Source organism: Pararge aegeria, chromosome 4, assembly GCF_905163445.1.
Source record: "Pararge aegeria chromosome 4, ilParAegt1.1, whole genome shotgun sequence".
Classification (NCBI taxonomy): Eukaryota; Metazoa; Arthropoda; class Insecta; order Lepidoptera; family Nymphalidae; genus Pararge; species Pararge aegeria.
Genome location: NC_053183.1, coordinates 3379036 through 3395617, shown reverse-complemented (window position 1 = coordinate 3395617; position 16582 = coordinate 3379036). Strand labels below are relative to the sequence as shown.

The 16582-nt window shown below is 35.1% G+C and overlaps 2 protein-coding genes across 4 annotated transcripts in view; both read right to left on the bottom strand.

Annotated features, from left to right (window-relative positions):
- LOC120637605 overlaps positions 1-16011 on the bottom strand; it is a 190288-nt gene extending 174277 nt beyond the window's left edge. For 2 of the 3 annotated variants that reach the window (XM_039909486.1, XM_039909485.1), the window contains exon 1: positions 8620-8955. The gene's annotated coding sequence lies outside the window, so the exon portion shown is untranslated. Of the gene's footprint in view, positions 1-8619; positions 8956-15824 lie in introns of those variants that run through there. The other variant, XM_039909487.1, reaches the window with a different exon arrangement.
- LOC120637604 (zinc finger protein 569-like) lies at positions 12511-15023 on the bottom strand. Its single transcript, XM_039909484.1, has one exon. It carries the CDS (start codon positions 14917-14919, stop codon positions 13459-13461), a length of 1461 nt encoding a protein of 486 aa, XP_039765418.1. The 5' UTR covers positions 14920-15023; the 3' UTR covers positions 12511-13458.
- Positions 16012-16582: the final 571 nt, after the last annotated feature.

Genomic DNA, 16582 nt, shown 5'->3' with positions numbered 1-16582 from the left:
ATCAACAACATACAGCTAATGTGTCGGGTTGCGAATAATTGAACTATACGCTTCGATAAGTTTTGCATGCTCGCAATCGTAGAGCGATTTTCGAGTATCGAAACACTGTAAAGTCAAAGTAAGATGGACTTATTGTAGCAAGTTTTAGAGCCGTTATTTGTTTGAGCTCTTTATGAGAGCGCTTCCTGGAGAATTGTGGACGATTTTGGGCTTCAAAACTAGCTGGATTAATTCCATTTTACTGTGCCATTATAGATTATCGAGCCCGGTTGCAGGTCTGACGGTACAGAAGAAGAAGAATACCAGATTGTTTACATCGTATTTCGTAAAGTGTAAACTTCTTAAACCAACTTTAGCGTTTTTTTGGTAGTAAAGGTTTGCGTCACCGGTGACTTTGACACGCTCCTGTGATCTGTATACATGTGCATATTAACACTTTTGCATACTGGACTGAAACATATGCGTATTTGACTTTTTGGTTGGGTAAAATCTTGTAATTTCGCGTCACCGACAGATCCGTGTTTTTTTTTAATTTGAGTATTGTAATATGTTAGGTGGCAACCCTATATTAATGGGGTTTGTTGTATTCAACTGACAGACAGCGGTGCAGTAACTCGATTAGCGTCGAGTTCAGTTTCATCATGTGCAAAGTCACATGTACATGTTGAAATACATTGTAGGCTTTAATGTAATATACGTATTACAAGGCATACAATGTTGTCTATAATATAATATGAAAGCCAGGAGTTTACTAACTACTTATTAGGTTGACAGGCTAGTTGGTGTCTGTAATGGTTAGCATATAATATGATATATATATTTTTTTTTTTCATATATATCAAGACCCACGGTAGTGTGTCAGCCAAGTTAGACAATGAAAAACATTCATGTTCATAACACAAACATTTTCCTGTTGTGGGAATCGAACCTACAACCTTGGACTCAGAAAACAGGGTCACTGCCCACTGCGCCAACCGACCGACGAAGGAAGCCCTTGACTGCAATCTTACCTAGTGGTAAGGTAAACCAGAAAAAAACAGGAATCATAAATTCCCACATTGTCAATTCTGTGATAATTGATTGCGATGGTACGGATTGCCTCCCTTAAAGAGACCTTTGCAACTTCAGTAAGTTTTAGGCAGTAGTATTTGCAATTATAAACAAAAATAAAGTCTTTTATCATGTAAGTAGAAGATAACTTTAGTAAAATTATATGGGTGGGTAGTGCACCTAAAGAGATCCGCTCGAATTCGGGAACTAGACTTAAGCGAAATCGGTTAAAAGGTGAATGAAATTCGTATGGTCGATATCATATCAGACGAACACCTGTTTGAGTAAAGTAACGGTGCAGAATAAGGGTGACCATGCACCCGTATTTAACAGGACAAAAAACAATTAAATTAATAAAAAAAAACTGTGGCACTTTCTTTTCATAACATTGTTAAATAACGCGTACGTATATACAGCATACAGCTCAGGTTTTGGAAAGAGATTTTTTTTATTTTTAGTTAATGATATTAAGACGTTTTAAGAACACCGGTAGAAAGACCATTTTTATTTAAAAAAAAACATACGAATACTTGAAATTTTTACACACTGCACCGTTAGTCTTACAATTGTTTCAAATCCCGGTTTGGAGGTTATTCATCAATATTTAACGGTTGTGAAGATATTTCTTATTTAAAAAGCATTGTCTTTTTGTTCCCTCTCTCTCGTTGTTTGTTGAGGCAGGGTCCTATAAGTGGCAGGTCCCGAGAACCGGATTTTGCCGGATTCTTTTAGGAATTTCGCTAAGGATGACGAATGATGTAAAAACTTGCAAATACACTTTGCACTTGCAAATACAAAATTATCGTCTCCGCTAGGATACTTTTTGTTTGTTTGTTTGAAAGCTTTATTGCACACACACATTGTATACAAAGTAAACAACACCTATACAGAAGAAACTTAGAATAGTTATTATGTGTAACGCAGTTTGCGTGGGCAGCGTGGATAAATGATCTAATTTACAACTTGTTTGGAGCTCACACACGTGACTTGCAGCCAGACTACTGTGCTAACATGCGCATACGAATATTAATTCATTCTTAATCCACATGGTACTTTTTGTCGTTGATCGGCCACTGCGACAGACTTAAAGACAGACAGAATTGTTATTTAAACAGACTTTAAGGTCTCTGTCCAAGTAGTGCGACCATAATATGCAGAGCCTATGAACTATGTATCCCACGTAGCAAGTACGAAATGGTCATCCTAGCCAGGCTAGTTGTGTGTGTGTACCGCAGTTTGCACGGCCGGCGTGGGTAAATGATCTCATTTGCAACTTGTTTGGGGCTCACACACGTCGAGCGGCCAGTCTGTGCTAATATGCACAGACGTAATTCACCTATAATCCGAATACCAAGCTTTAATTAAATCTCACGGTTTAATAAAACATGAATAAAATCCACCATAATATATATGGTACTCTGCGTCAAAGTCAAATATAGTCAAATATATCTTTATTCAAATAGGCACATAGATGGCACTTTTGATGCGTTATTATATACAAAATGTGTGCATAGCAGTGAGTAGTGATGGCGATAACTACAATCGTAAACTTAAAACTAAAGCTACGAGGGTTCCAATCGCGCCCTGGTCTAAGAAGAAGCCCACAACAAACTTAGCTGGGTGTTCTTCTTGTTCGGGTCGTCTTTTTAACTAATGGTACATGTACATAACATCGTGAGGAAACATGACTGAGGGTTCTCCATATTTTTTTCAAAGGCGTGTAACGTTCACCAATCCGCACTGGGCCAGCATGGTCTAAACGCTTCTCATTGTGGACGGACCCGAGCGTTGTAGTGGGTCTGTAATGGGTTGATATAATGAATTTCCAAAAACAATAAGATTTTTTTCGCTGTGAACAAAGTCTAGCGTAAACTTGACAAAGAGAATCATAATATCTCACTGACACGACACAAATTCTGTGAATAAATAATCAAGAAATGTCCCCTTCACACGAATACACGACACGTATATTGGTGTATTAGCATTTTATAATCGCTAATATCGGTAATTAATATTCATGACATAACAGGTTTATCACGCTTGGCTGATAACAACGTGTCTAGCCATATAACCGTTTGTTTTCTAGAAGAATGTATTTTCTTTAGGCTCTTATACATAGTATCTTTTGAACGTACTATCTTTTAATTTTTTGTATTATTTATTTCACTACAAGTCAGCCCTCGACTGCAATCTCACCTGGTGGTAAGTGATGATGTAGTCCACGTTGATCTAACGATCGACTATGGTTCAAGAAGTCCTGGGATAAACTCCCGAGGCGGATCAAGAATTAACGAATACGCTTTTATTGCACATCAAACAGAAGTACAGAAAAAGACAATAAAACACATATTTCATACAGAACATTATCCATATTAATTATTATAAATGTAACTGTGTGTTTGTCTGTTTGTTTGTCCTTCATTCACGCTCTAACTAAGCAAAACCAATCGAATTTATTTTTTTACGTAGAGTTAGTTGAAAGGACGGAGGGTAACATAGGATATTTTTTATCTCAGGTAAATAAACGGTTCCCACGGGATAGGTACGTAAAGAAACCGTAATAAACGTCAAAGTCAAAGTTGAAAATATCTTTATTCAAGTAGGCCCATAGGTGGCACTTCTGATGCGTACATTACATGAGAATTACGCGGTAGTGAGATGATGGCGATAACCATATTCATATAAACTTAAAACTAAAGCTACGAGGGTTCCAAACGCGTCCTGGTCTAAGAAAAGCCCACAACAAACTTAGCCGGGTGTTTTTCTTTTTTATCACCATCTCACATTGTCATTTAAAATTATTAGAAGAGCAACCTGGTTAGAGCAATAATTGCTAGTAAAAGCTTGCGTTTAATACAAACTTTGAACTTTTTAAGAGACATCTCCAAGATGTCAATGGGTAGTTTATATAGAAATCTAGTATTCATAGAACAAAAAAGCCATGAAAAATGCTGCGTTATATCGGACTGAATTAAAACGGGAGGATTTTGAAAACATTAAGCTGGGTTTCATTAAAAATAATTACTAAGTAAAATCTTAATGAAGAGCCAGAAGGTTTTGTACAAAATCATTTGACGTGTACAATGAGGACTGAGCCATTGTCCGCGCTAATGGCGAGGCGGTCGTGATGAAATTACATTTAAAACGGGTATTTTATCATATCTTTGCCGCGAAAATGTGAATGACGTTTGAGCCACGCAATTTATTAACAAAAAAATATTCTTATATATTTTTTTTTTCAATTTAATACCTAAATGCGACGAAGGCTTTTTCGTTCCACGACAAGTTAGCACTGCAATCACGCCTGTGTCTTGTCGTCGTTGTTAAGTACGATTTTAAATGTGAAAAACGAATCTTCCCTACTAATATTATAAATGTCAATGTAAGTTTGTTTGTTATGCTTTCACGCAAAAACTACTTAACCGATCCTCGTGAAAATTTGTACACATATTCCTGGAAGTGTTAGAAGTAATATAGGAGTAATATAGGAAGTAATATAGGATACTTTTTATCCCGACAATAAGCTCGGTTCCTTTGGGAGAGGGGATGAGTGTTTGTCGATTTTAAATCATAACACGCTTGCCCTACTGGACTTAAGCGATGATATAGCCTGAGATTTACTATATTTATACTACAGAAAAGAGCTGTGAGAGTGCGATCGATATATAATCTTAGATCTCGCGAATCCGTTCGTACCAAATTTAAAGAAATAGGTATACTTACCGTAGCCTCGCAATATATTTATAATAATATAATCTTTATTATACAGAACATAAGTTATTATAAGCAAAAAGTCGATATAAACAGTCGACTAACTAGAAACGGACATAAATTAGTGATATCTACACATCGTCTGAGAAAAGTACAGAAATCTTTTGTGGGGATGGGTATATGCTTTTATAACATGATACCGAAGGTAATCTACCTTTACCTAAGTTTAAACAATATATTAAAACACATTTAACAAATCGTGTTTACTACACGATTCATGAATTCCTTAACGACAAGGCTGCTTGAAAGCAGGCCACTCCGCTCTCATCTCTCACAAAACAGAAAAATTCTAAAGATTGTTAAACTTTAAAATGATGTTGGAAAAGAGCAATCTGCTGAGTTTCTTGCCGGCTCTTCTCAGTGGAATCTGCCTTCCGAACCGGTGCTAGAGTCACTACAAACAGACTGACTTGACGTTTCAAAATTGCTTATTAATTAGGCCTACTAGAAATAAATGAATTTTGAATTTTGAATTTGATGGTAGCGGGCTGACCTGTTAGGGGTATAGCAGTCATGTTTAACTCATACCACTAATCGGTTTCTACATGGCATCACACCAGAATGGCTTGGCAGCACTTATTTGTCTGTGATCAGGTACTATTAACAAGCCACGTCCGAACTCTCCACCAGACCAGGACATGGCCGAGATTTTTTTTATAGTAATTTTAGACGGACCAAACAGATGCGCCACCTGATGGTATGTGGAAATCCATCGCCTATAAACATCAACACTTCACAGGGCATGCAAGGAGCACGTCCTGCAACTTGACTGTGTCCATCAAATGAGACGAGACCGGAACACATTTTAGCGGCAGAAACAAGATAGTACTTCACAGGACGAGCTCTGTCACATGAAGCTATACTACTGCGAGATTAGCTTTCACAGGACGAGCTCTGTCACATGAAGCTATACTACTGCGAGATTAGCTTTCACAGGACGAGCTCTGGCACATGAAGCTATACTACTGCAAGATTAGCTGTAAAACGTTTTACAGCATAAATGACTATTTGCAATTTAGAGAATAAATTTATTATTTTTTTTATTTATGGTCAGCCTGCCTATATCCAAATTTCCAATGTAACTTATAGTTCAAATGTTTATATTTCAAATAAGATTTTAGTCTAATAATTAATGTGACAATTTATTTCATCTAAGTATTATTATTATATTCTTTTGACATCAATTAGTTGGGCGGTTGTATCTATTTTGTAACATTGCATGCCAAATAACTGGCAATACACTGTACCTGTGAACCAACATGTAAAACCTTATTGACGTGTATTTTGCAATAAATGATTATGATTATGATTAAGATTTGAACATGTGACATTAACTTATTAGACCACAGCCCTCGCTACTGCGCCAGAAATGTCGGCAAAAGAAAGAGGTCACGAGTAAGACTCGAATGAAACATATGACAGTCGCACGTCAGTTATACAATTATCACGCATCTCGTACGAAGATGACAGGTTACCTGGATAAGGAAAATTCGTATGAGCAACTTAAACTGAACTGAATACAATTCCCCTTTACGTAGGAGAATTGTTTTTTAATCGAAAAGAATATATTCTTAATTCAATTCAATTCAAATTCTTTATTTGGAAAAAATATGGTAGGTACTAAAACACTTATATTGTGTAAATGTTATCATTTATCATTTTATGTTTCACGCATATTTTGTCGTTCACATCGACGTCCAAATAAAGAGGTAAATTAAAAGGCATAATATGAAGTATAATGTGAATGTAAAATAGGTAATTAGGTATATTATATGTAGTCAAATATTTTTGTGCACTTATTAGTTTAAATGCTTCAAAACAAGGAAGGAAGGTTGGTACGTCGCGTCGTATTTATTGCAAAACAAATAGGCGTAAAAAGTGAAAATGGACGGAAGATCTTCGAAACGCGTTAGGGGTCTTATCGCTGTCTATCAATAACGGTTACGGATGTTTAATACACGACCAAGACTTCGAGTACCTTTTTTTTAAGAGGGTATATCTTGATAAATAATGATAGATTTTTCATCACACTTGTTTTATTAACTTTTTTGAGTTAAACATACTGCAATGTACCTCACTTCACGTAATCTGTATGAAGGTTGGACCATTATTAATTTAACCGAGTAATACAGACTTTTTTTTGAATACCAACAAAGAGTTTTATTTAAAACGTATACCTAGTAAGTTTAGCCTGTTATTTCCCTCGCAATTGTGATAAGCAACGTCGTATGTTACGCAGCTTTCCAAACGATGTTTTCCTTCACCGTTAAAACAAGTGATATTTAATTGGTTAAAACGCACATAACTTAGAAAAGTTAGGTGCGTGCTGGGATTCGAACTCGGCCCCTCGAAATTGAAGTCGAAGTCCTACCCACTCCCTCCGCTCCGCTCCACTACCCGTCGGCACTAACCGCTATTCGATTACAGATTCTTTAATATACCTAATATGATGAAAACAAGCAAGAGAAACAAGTTTAAATCGTAAGGACCCATCTGCCGGTTTGTCGACGTTTTTGTTCTATTCGACCTCAATAACCCTTTTACGGGTTTAGATGCGGTTTTCCTTTTGCCACTTTCGAAAGAAGTTCTCAGCATAAATACATTTACTGTATGGGTATTAGCTAATACTATATAGATATAACATAGCTACGTAAAGGGTTGCCAACTATTTATAAACCAGTCATGTTTATACAAAACATGTGCTTTTCTTTTTCTTAGCAATCCCGTAATTAGTTTGTGTGTAAATCGTAAATGAAAATTGGAAAATTATTGTAAACGAATCACTTTTTTTGTAAAACTGTTAAACTTGCTAGTTTTGTGTACCTACCTAACGCTTTGTTGAACTCGCTCTCACGAAATAAATTTTAAAAAAAACGTTTGTATGTATGTGCCATCGCATAGGCTAAAAACAGAGACTATTTCCATAAAAGGACAACCTTCCTCTCCCTCGCTCGTCCTACCCTGCAATTTGTGGCGACCGATTCGAAAAGTTGTGAAAGCCTAGTGGTTAGGACTTCAGGCTCCCTTTTGAGTGACCGAGTGCGATCCTCGTAACGCACCTAGGCAGGCATCTCTGAAATGTTAGAGTAGTAGTTATGTGCGTTTTAGGAATTAAATCTAACTTGCTTTAATGGGAAAGGCAAACATCGTCAGGCAACCTGCATGCCTGAGAGCACTTCATTATATTCTCAAAGTCCACAAACTTGGCTTGGTGTATTAGGGTCTTAATAGGCATGAATTGATCGCCAACATGATTTTTTCCAAGACAAAATTCATGCAGACGATGAATTAATGACTACTGGAATACTGGCTTAATTTCATGACTACTCTGCAGGATTGCTTGTTCGCTCGTTCGTTTCACTTTTGGTAAGTTAAGTTCCCATCCAGTTCAAGTTATGTCCAAGTAGGTTTATTTAATGTGCAAGTATATTATCCGCCAAAATTTGGTCACCCTCAGCTAAGCTTAGTAAGGAAAGGCGCCAAAGGACTTTGCTTTGTCTTTGAATTCTCATTATTGTATTTATCGCTAACCTGGTAAAACTAGGTTACTATATTTATAGTTTTTTAGTTAAATTAACTGGACAACTGAGTCAGAATGTTTTAATGCAATTATTTTTTGTATAACTTTAAAAAATATATTATTTAGATGCCTACCGTAAAACCAAAAATAAGGTTGCCATCTTGATTTATTCGGAACCAATGATAGCATCGATAAAAGGTTTTTTTTTTAATGCCCCGTCGGGACCATAAACTACAAGATAGGAGTCAAAATAGGAAAATAGGTTTAAAAAAACCAACCTGTAACGGTTTTGAACTCTTCTCCAAAGTTCCAAATCTAATGTCCAATCAGAATCCAGTTCGAAACACAAAATCACAAGTGCCACCGTCCACGATAACTGACCGTAACAATTTAAATTACTTTTAACTTTTGCACTAAACAAAACTGTACAGCAATAAACTCTTAGTTTTAGGGAAAACAACTAGAATATTTAAAATCACCACTAAAGTTTTAAATCAACACAAAAGTAATAAAAGCATTGAAAGTACGATTTATTTATGCGATCGCGTCTGTATCACAAGACGCTGATACACGTGCAATGCGCAAGCAGTTTCTAACTGGACTGAGGAAAAATGGCGCCGGCCGCTTTGCTTGCAATGGGCCCGTCAAAGATCATGCGTGAATTCACAGGTGAGTTACCTGCCAGTCGATTTGACTTTTATTTAAATTATACCTAGCGTTTTGTGATAAAATATTACTTTTTAGAATTAGGCATTCGGCATTTTGTTGCTACTGTTGACAGAATCATAACTCCTTTATAACTAAAATTGTTAAATTAGCACCTTGGGTGGATGAAAATTATTGAAAACAATAATACCTCGCATCTTTATGATTTTATAAAGCATAAATATGAACTAGTCTCAGTTAAAAGAGATCAAAGTTTTGCTCAGTCAGTTCGTTTATTAAAAGTCAGGCATTTATTTATTTATTTTTACACTTTATTTGTGCACCACAAAAAAAAATGGCGGAGGACATAATTTCTCACAACTCTCTCAATATGGGTATGGGTAAATCAAAGGGTAGTATAATGGCCGCCACGGACGCAGTGGACGATTTTAAGTAGTGCCTACTTACTTAAACTATTTAAGTAATACCTACACTTATAATAATTGTCTGAAAACTAATCTTTTAAATACAAAGTACCTATGACGAATGTTAAGCAGGATGACCTGCCAATCTGAATTGGAGCAGCGCGGTAGGTCCGTACTCTTAAACCCTATTTCTTTCACAGAAGAAACCTGTGTCCAGTATATACTTAATTGGACAACTAAGGATTAATGGAGAGAAAAAAAACTTTAGCGCCATAGCATCAAGGTCATGTAGTAAAAAAACATCGCGTTGATGTCTTTTATAGCCAGCCATATTGTCATATATAAAATCATTTTTTTTATAACCTAAGCTTACAGAAAAAATCCTACTATAATGTTAAGTGAATTGCTCTAACTTCATATTAATTGACTGTGAGATGGTGATAACATAAAAAAAAACGGGTAAGTTTGTTGTGGGTTCTTTTTAAACCGGGTACGTTTGGTGCCCTCGTAGCATTAGGTTTCAGTTAGCGAACGTAGTTACACCATCCCCTTACAATTATTATGTAAACATTTAGGTATGTATGAACGCTTCACAAGTGCCTGTGATACGCCGACATCATACATGAATAAAGAATTTTTGAATTTGCATTTATTATACTAATTAACTTGCCGTTAGGGTTCCGTTACCAAATTTGTAAAAACTTTTGATGATTTCAATGTCTTACATAACTTTTTATAATATTACTAGTAATATACGACCGGGTCTAATTGTGTTTAAAACCAACCAGAAACCCATTGAAAAGTACACACAAGATTACATCAACATCGGTCCAGCTTTTAAGGAGAAGTTAAATGACAAACACACGAACGGAAGAATACGGTACTCTCTTTTTTAGCATTTATCTCACCGTTTATACCTTCCCTAGACTTCCACAAACAAGTTAAGACTTCCATAAAATAGCCAAATTGGTCGGCTAATGGTAGAGAGACTAACATACAGCAATTATTTTTTATATTTACATGTAAATGAAACCCGAAATAACACGTCACAGGCTTTAGAGGTACATTATGTACTGTCTATACAGTTTTTACTGAAATAAATCAGATACAGCCCTAACATCGCATTCAAAAATAAAATCAAATGACTACTGTCACTTAATTAGGTACTCGTCGCGTAGCGTAGCGTGCATGCGTCTATAGTATTTTATCTTCCATTTTATCTTCTATTAGGGTTGTCATAAGTAAACACTTAGAATGTTTTGAATTGGTTTGTTTGCAATATGTTTGCAAAAATAAATATGCTTAATTTGATTTAATATTTTTACAGATGTATTCCTTATTAAATATACTTACGCACACTTCTACAGTATTTCATAATTCGCTTACACGTTGTATAGACAAACGATCCGCTCGGCTTCGCACGGGTGCTATGCAGATACTAATGTGGGGTAGTTTGGATTGATTAAATGAAATATATAACTTATCTTATGTATTTAATTGGATAAGAAGTAGGTAATACTGTATTGTTAAGAATAATTAAGTATATAAATATCGACAACTAATACACCGCCATCTAGTTTGTGTTATGGGTACTAAAATTACATTAATATTTTTATGAATAATATACAAAAAAACTATACAATGTACAGATATAAATAGAAATATACTACGACAGTTCACACATCGCCACCTAGTCAAAAAGTAAACGTAGCTTGTGTTATGGGTACTAAGATAGCTGATGAATATTTTATGAATATAATGCACATGCATACTTATAATATACAGATAAACACCCAGACAATGACTCTGTTCATCACACAAACATTTTCAGTTGTGGAAATCGAACCCACAGCCTTGGACTCAGAAAGCACGGTCACTACCCACTGCGCCAGGAGGGGGAGGTTTTCCTTATGAGAAAAAAATATTCCAACGCAAACTTTTTTTCGTACTTTTTAAGATAAACAATTCCATCCTACATTAATGTGATCCGTCTCGTTAGGTTTATCCAGCGTTTGCAAAGAAAGCACACAAAACTAAGTTTGTTACGATATTACATTACAAATATTCGAATTTCTTGGTTTTTCTCTACTATACTGCATATAAACCTTCATCTTGAATGATTCTTTCTGATTTATTGCTGAAAACTTAATTAATTCTGTTTTGTAGTTTAAAATATATAAGCGTACAAACGACGGTGCGCATTTGTTTTATACTATCTAAATAAAGAAATGTAAAGGTAAAGAAGATTAATTCTAGTGACAACGGAATGGTGCAGTGGGCAGTGACCCTGCTCTCTGAGTCTAAGGCAGTGTATTCGATTCCTGACTGAAATATGTTTGTGTGATGAATATTAATGATTTTCATTGTATAGGTGTTTTTTTGTATATTATAAGTAGATATTTATGTATATTTTCCTAAATATTTATTATTTATTAGTAACCATAACACAATCTATGCTTACTTTAGGGTATCGGCTATACAGAGCTGCAATGGAGTGAGAATTTTTTTGACGGACCAAGTTGTGAACTAATTTGTTCGCCAAAGAACCAAAGTTACCGACGCGCGACGTACTAATAGCTCATAGGGTTAGCACGCTGAAGTGACAGTAGGCTGGTCACTTTTATTGGAGGACCGAAGGGCGTTATTGGAGACAAACTGTGAAGGGTGAAACAAGGTGATGCGATGGATTTCGGAAAGTAGCAAGCATCCATCGGTTGTCGATTTATTGTTATCGTAACTATCTATTGTTCTCAAGTCCGAACCAATACTGGTTACCAGAAAAACACTTTCATGGCTGGGAATTGTTTAGCAACCTAGGATATACTATTAGCAACCTAGGATATACTATAAGTAACAATCGGGGAACCGATGGACGTTGAGCTTCCAAGGTGCTGGAATTGTGATATCGCACTTGTAAACGCTGCGTTGGTTGGCATCAATAGAGTCGTTGGGAGACCCTAGAGCCGCTACGTCTAGCACATGGACGTCAATCGGTTGAAGTGCTGATGATGAAGAAGGTATTAGAGCATTAAAAAAAAAAAAAAATGGTGTTAAAAAAGCAACCTTACCTTACCCACGAGTAACAGAATAAAAATACAATTACATTTTAACCAGCTTATAATTAGTAAGTATATACAAATATATACTCGAAATATGAACACGGAATAAATATTACACTGTACTTGTAAGCCGCAAATGAACTAGTCCAACCTGAAGTTGCGGTTTTTCCGCTGTCCACTGCCGCGCCAGAATCAGTTTATGTACAGTGTTCACTTCGCAGCTTAACGCCTAGTTTTCAGATTGGACTACTTGTTTGCGAGCATTGTGCTATGAATATGAAATATTGTTATATTTTATGTAGTAACACATTATAATAAAATTGCTTCTATGAATTAATATAATTTAAGTAAAATGTTTTACCCTTTATGTAATACCCTGGTACCTATTGATACCAGTAACTTGTTAAGTAGGTAAGAAGGAAGGGGGAGGGTAGATATCAGGATGATGTAGGTAGGTAGGTGGTAAATAATAAAAATATGATTGCAGCACCCCTGGCCGTATCAAATCTCTAAGAACCTTCCCATTAGTGATGATAATTAAGACACATTTAACTATAAACTGTACAATATCAACAATAGAGAGATCAAAAATAAGATTCAATATATACTCTTCTTATTTCGAGGATAAATACAAAGTGTTGTTGTAATTGAATTATGTATGTTGCTGACATTGCCCAAATGGATCTATAATTTAGATAAAACAGTGCTACCAATTGGAGAATTCCTTGGTTGGCAAGCAAAGGGATGAGAGTCATGTCTATTTTAGGAACCTAATTTCATCAAATAATGTTTGTTTTGATAAAAATTTAACAAAACACAAATGTTACAACATTTACAAATATTCAAATTATTGAAGTTAATTAAATTTTCTTCTTCTATGATTAATCACACTGGAATTTACTAACATTTGATACAATAACAAAAAATGCTGAATTAAACTGTACAATGTGGTGTAATTCTAATACTACATTGGCAGAATAGTAGTCTTTTATTCAGTTATTTCTATTTGTGGAAGACCATTAGTTTCACTTTTAACAACAAGAGTGTTTGTCTTTTGCTCTTCTTCTAGTAAATGTTTCACTTTAATATGCCTCCGAACAGAGTCCCTTTTAAAGAACATTGTATCACACTGTGGACACCCAAATTTCTTCTCAGAATAATGTGTCCTTTGATGCATTGATAGCTTTTCATCTGTGAGAAAGAACCTACCACAAACTGTGCATGGTAAATTTTTAGTATCATGTTTACTCCTGTGATTTTTTATAGCATGTTCTTTGTTACTAGTAAACTCGCACAGATCGCATTTAAACGTTTTCTTGCCATGCTTCCATCGTTTATGATTACAAAGTTCTGAAATAGTGTAAAAAGTAGATGCACATTTTTCACACGCATAACTCTTTGGGCCACTGTGCCTCTTCATGTGTTGAGGATACGTCAATTTGGTTACAGTTTTGTGACACACAGGGCATTCTACATTGGTGTGGCTCCGCAGATGTCTGCTGACTTTCCGACGTCCTTTGACAAACTTGCCGCAGAAGTGGCATGTCATTTGGACTATATACATTTGGTGTGCATCTTCTTGGTGGCCTTGGAGGGAACTTTGTTGAGTGTACGTTTTTAAACAGATGTCACATTGGTATGGTCGGTCACCTGTGTGGGTAACAATATGTGCTGATATATCTTTGGCTCTTTTACTTGAGTAGTTACACTGTTTACAACAAAATATCCTTGCTGTTCCCACACCCTCTACTTTGACATTATTATGTTTAGCTATTTCACAGCTCTTAGAATTCTTTTTCTTGTGCACGTGGAATGCTTTGTAACTCTTAAACATTCGTTTGCAGAATGGACATACTAATGAGGAAAGCATATGCACTTTCTTCCAATGAACTTTTAACTTGCATTTGGATTTGAATGTATTGCCACAATCATCACATATTAGCTTTAGGTCTATAGCTCTACTCTTGAATTCGATTTTTGTTGGTAATTCATTATCTATTTCCTCATTATCTAATTGGACGGGATGATCAATGCATTGTTTGTTACTTTTTTCTTCTTTAACATTCTGCTCGGATTCCAAAGCACAATCGAAGTTATCATCGCTATAGACGTCATTGTATTCTACTTTAATATCTTCGCCTACAGAAGTCTCTCTTTTGACTGGGGACTTTTTAACATCTGTAGGAAGGATTTCAACTTTAACAATATTAGACCTAAGTATAGTATCTGAAGCTTCGCATTTCTCCTTGAAATCTATTGAAGATTTAAGTAATAAGAAGCAAGGACAGCATATTTTATCCGGAAAACCGTCGCTCAGCCGGATATTGAGATTGGTTATGTTATTAATGAATTCGTATAGGACAAAATCTTGATATGTCTCAGATAAAGGTACGCAGTCATCTTGGTGAGAATCTAAGCACACGCGACATATGTCAGCTTTTTTACTCATTGTTTTTACTATACTAAGTGTAAAATTCAATATTATTTACAGAAAGAGAAATTAACTTTAAACATTTTATTTTGTTGATGTTGATCATCAAAAGCTGACATTGACATTCCAAATTAGACACTCAACAGAAGTTTGACAAAATACATTGTTTCCCCATTATACAGTTATAAAGACTATAATTTATCTTTCGTTGATGAACGAAACTATTATGTCTATAAGATCGCTTTTATTAATAAGAACGCCGTATACATTTCACCTCAAATGGCAACTGCAAGAAAAGTTACAAAATTTTGGCTCTCACGTCGGTCTTTCGTCGGGCATACGCTTACGATTCACAACAACGCAACGCTCAAATGATACCGCTTATCTAAGTTTTACGTTATTTCGCTTGGCTATGATACTATATTTAAAAAAATGTTAGTATGTGTGTCTACGATCTTTGCCGATGCCGTGGCCAATCAAAAAAAACAAAAGAAATGTCAATTTGTTGACATTGAGCTGACATTGTGTGACATGCTTTTATTGACATTGACAGTGATAGTGACAAGAGAGTTGTCAAATGCGAACTTTCAACTTTGAGTTACCTACCTAGCTACTCAAAGAAGAAAATAAATTACAAAACATCACATGTTTATAAAATAAATTTTATTTTCGCTTCAGACGACCATCGAAGCTGTATACAAAAACATTAAAGTTATCATTAAAATTATATATTATAGTCTCTAGACTAGGTGGGTGACATCTTTTTACATAGGAAATAAGAAAGTCCAGTATGTAATAAAAAAAAATATCAAGCTTAGAAACAGTTCTCAATTTACCCGCAAAACTTAGTCAAGCTCAATGTTAATCATTATCCAACATTGAGCTATCAAAGCTACATGTTTTAATAAATAACAGACAAGTACCTTAACCAAGCCAGACCAGGGTTTGTGCACACAGCTTCAATGCAGGTTGGTGGGTACCAATTTTCATGTAAGCCTCAAATTATTTATGCTAATTTAGTATTTATGAGAAAATAATTTTACTTTTCTAATTTATGTACAAAAAACACTTCATAAGCCAATAACTTTTTACACAATGGGGAGATTTTCGATGAATCTCCTAGACGTTTTTAATCTACTTACCTTCAGCTAAAGCTTTTGCAAAGAGAGCTATAATCTATGGTTTTTACAATACTGAACACTAAGTTTCTACAGCCTTACTATGAACATTCTCTTTTTACAGTCTACCTACTACTTTGACACTATCCTGCACCTAATGTTGTGTCAGATAATATGCTATTAGTCAGAGAGTTAATTCATGAAAGATGTTTGTGAAGATTTTCACAAACAAATGGAAAGTTAATTCTGATCATACTTATACCAAATGAATTTTGAAAGTAGTTAAGCACTAACTTTAAAGACTAACTACTTGCAGGTTAATGAAAATTTAATAATTACCTATTAAGCTTATTAAAATAAAATTGTTGCCTGATATCATTGCTATTTTATTTACAGGATATCACTTAAAATTTTGTATATTAGTTTATTATATGCATATTTTATTATATGATTATGCATACAAATTCATTTTTTATAAGACATGAATATTATCTCATTATACGAAAACAGTATTTTAACAATTTTTTGTTACTGTCATCATGCGTATGGCTGAATTTACTTAT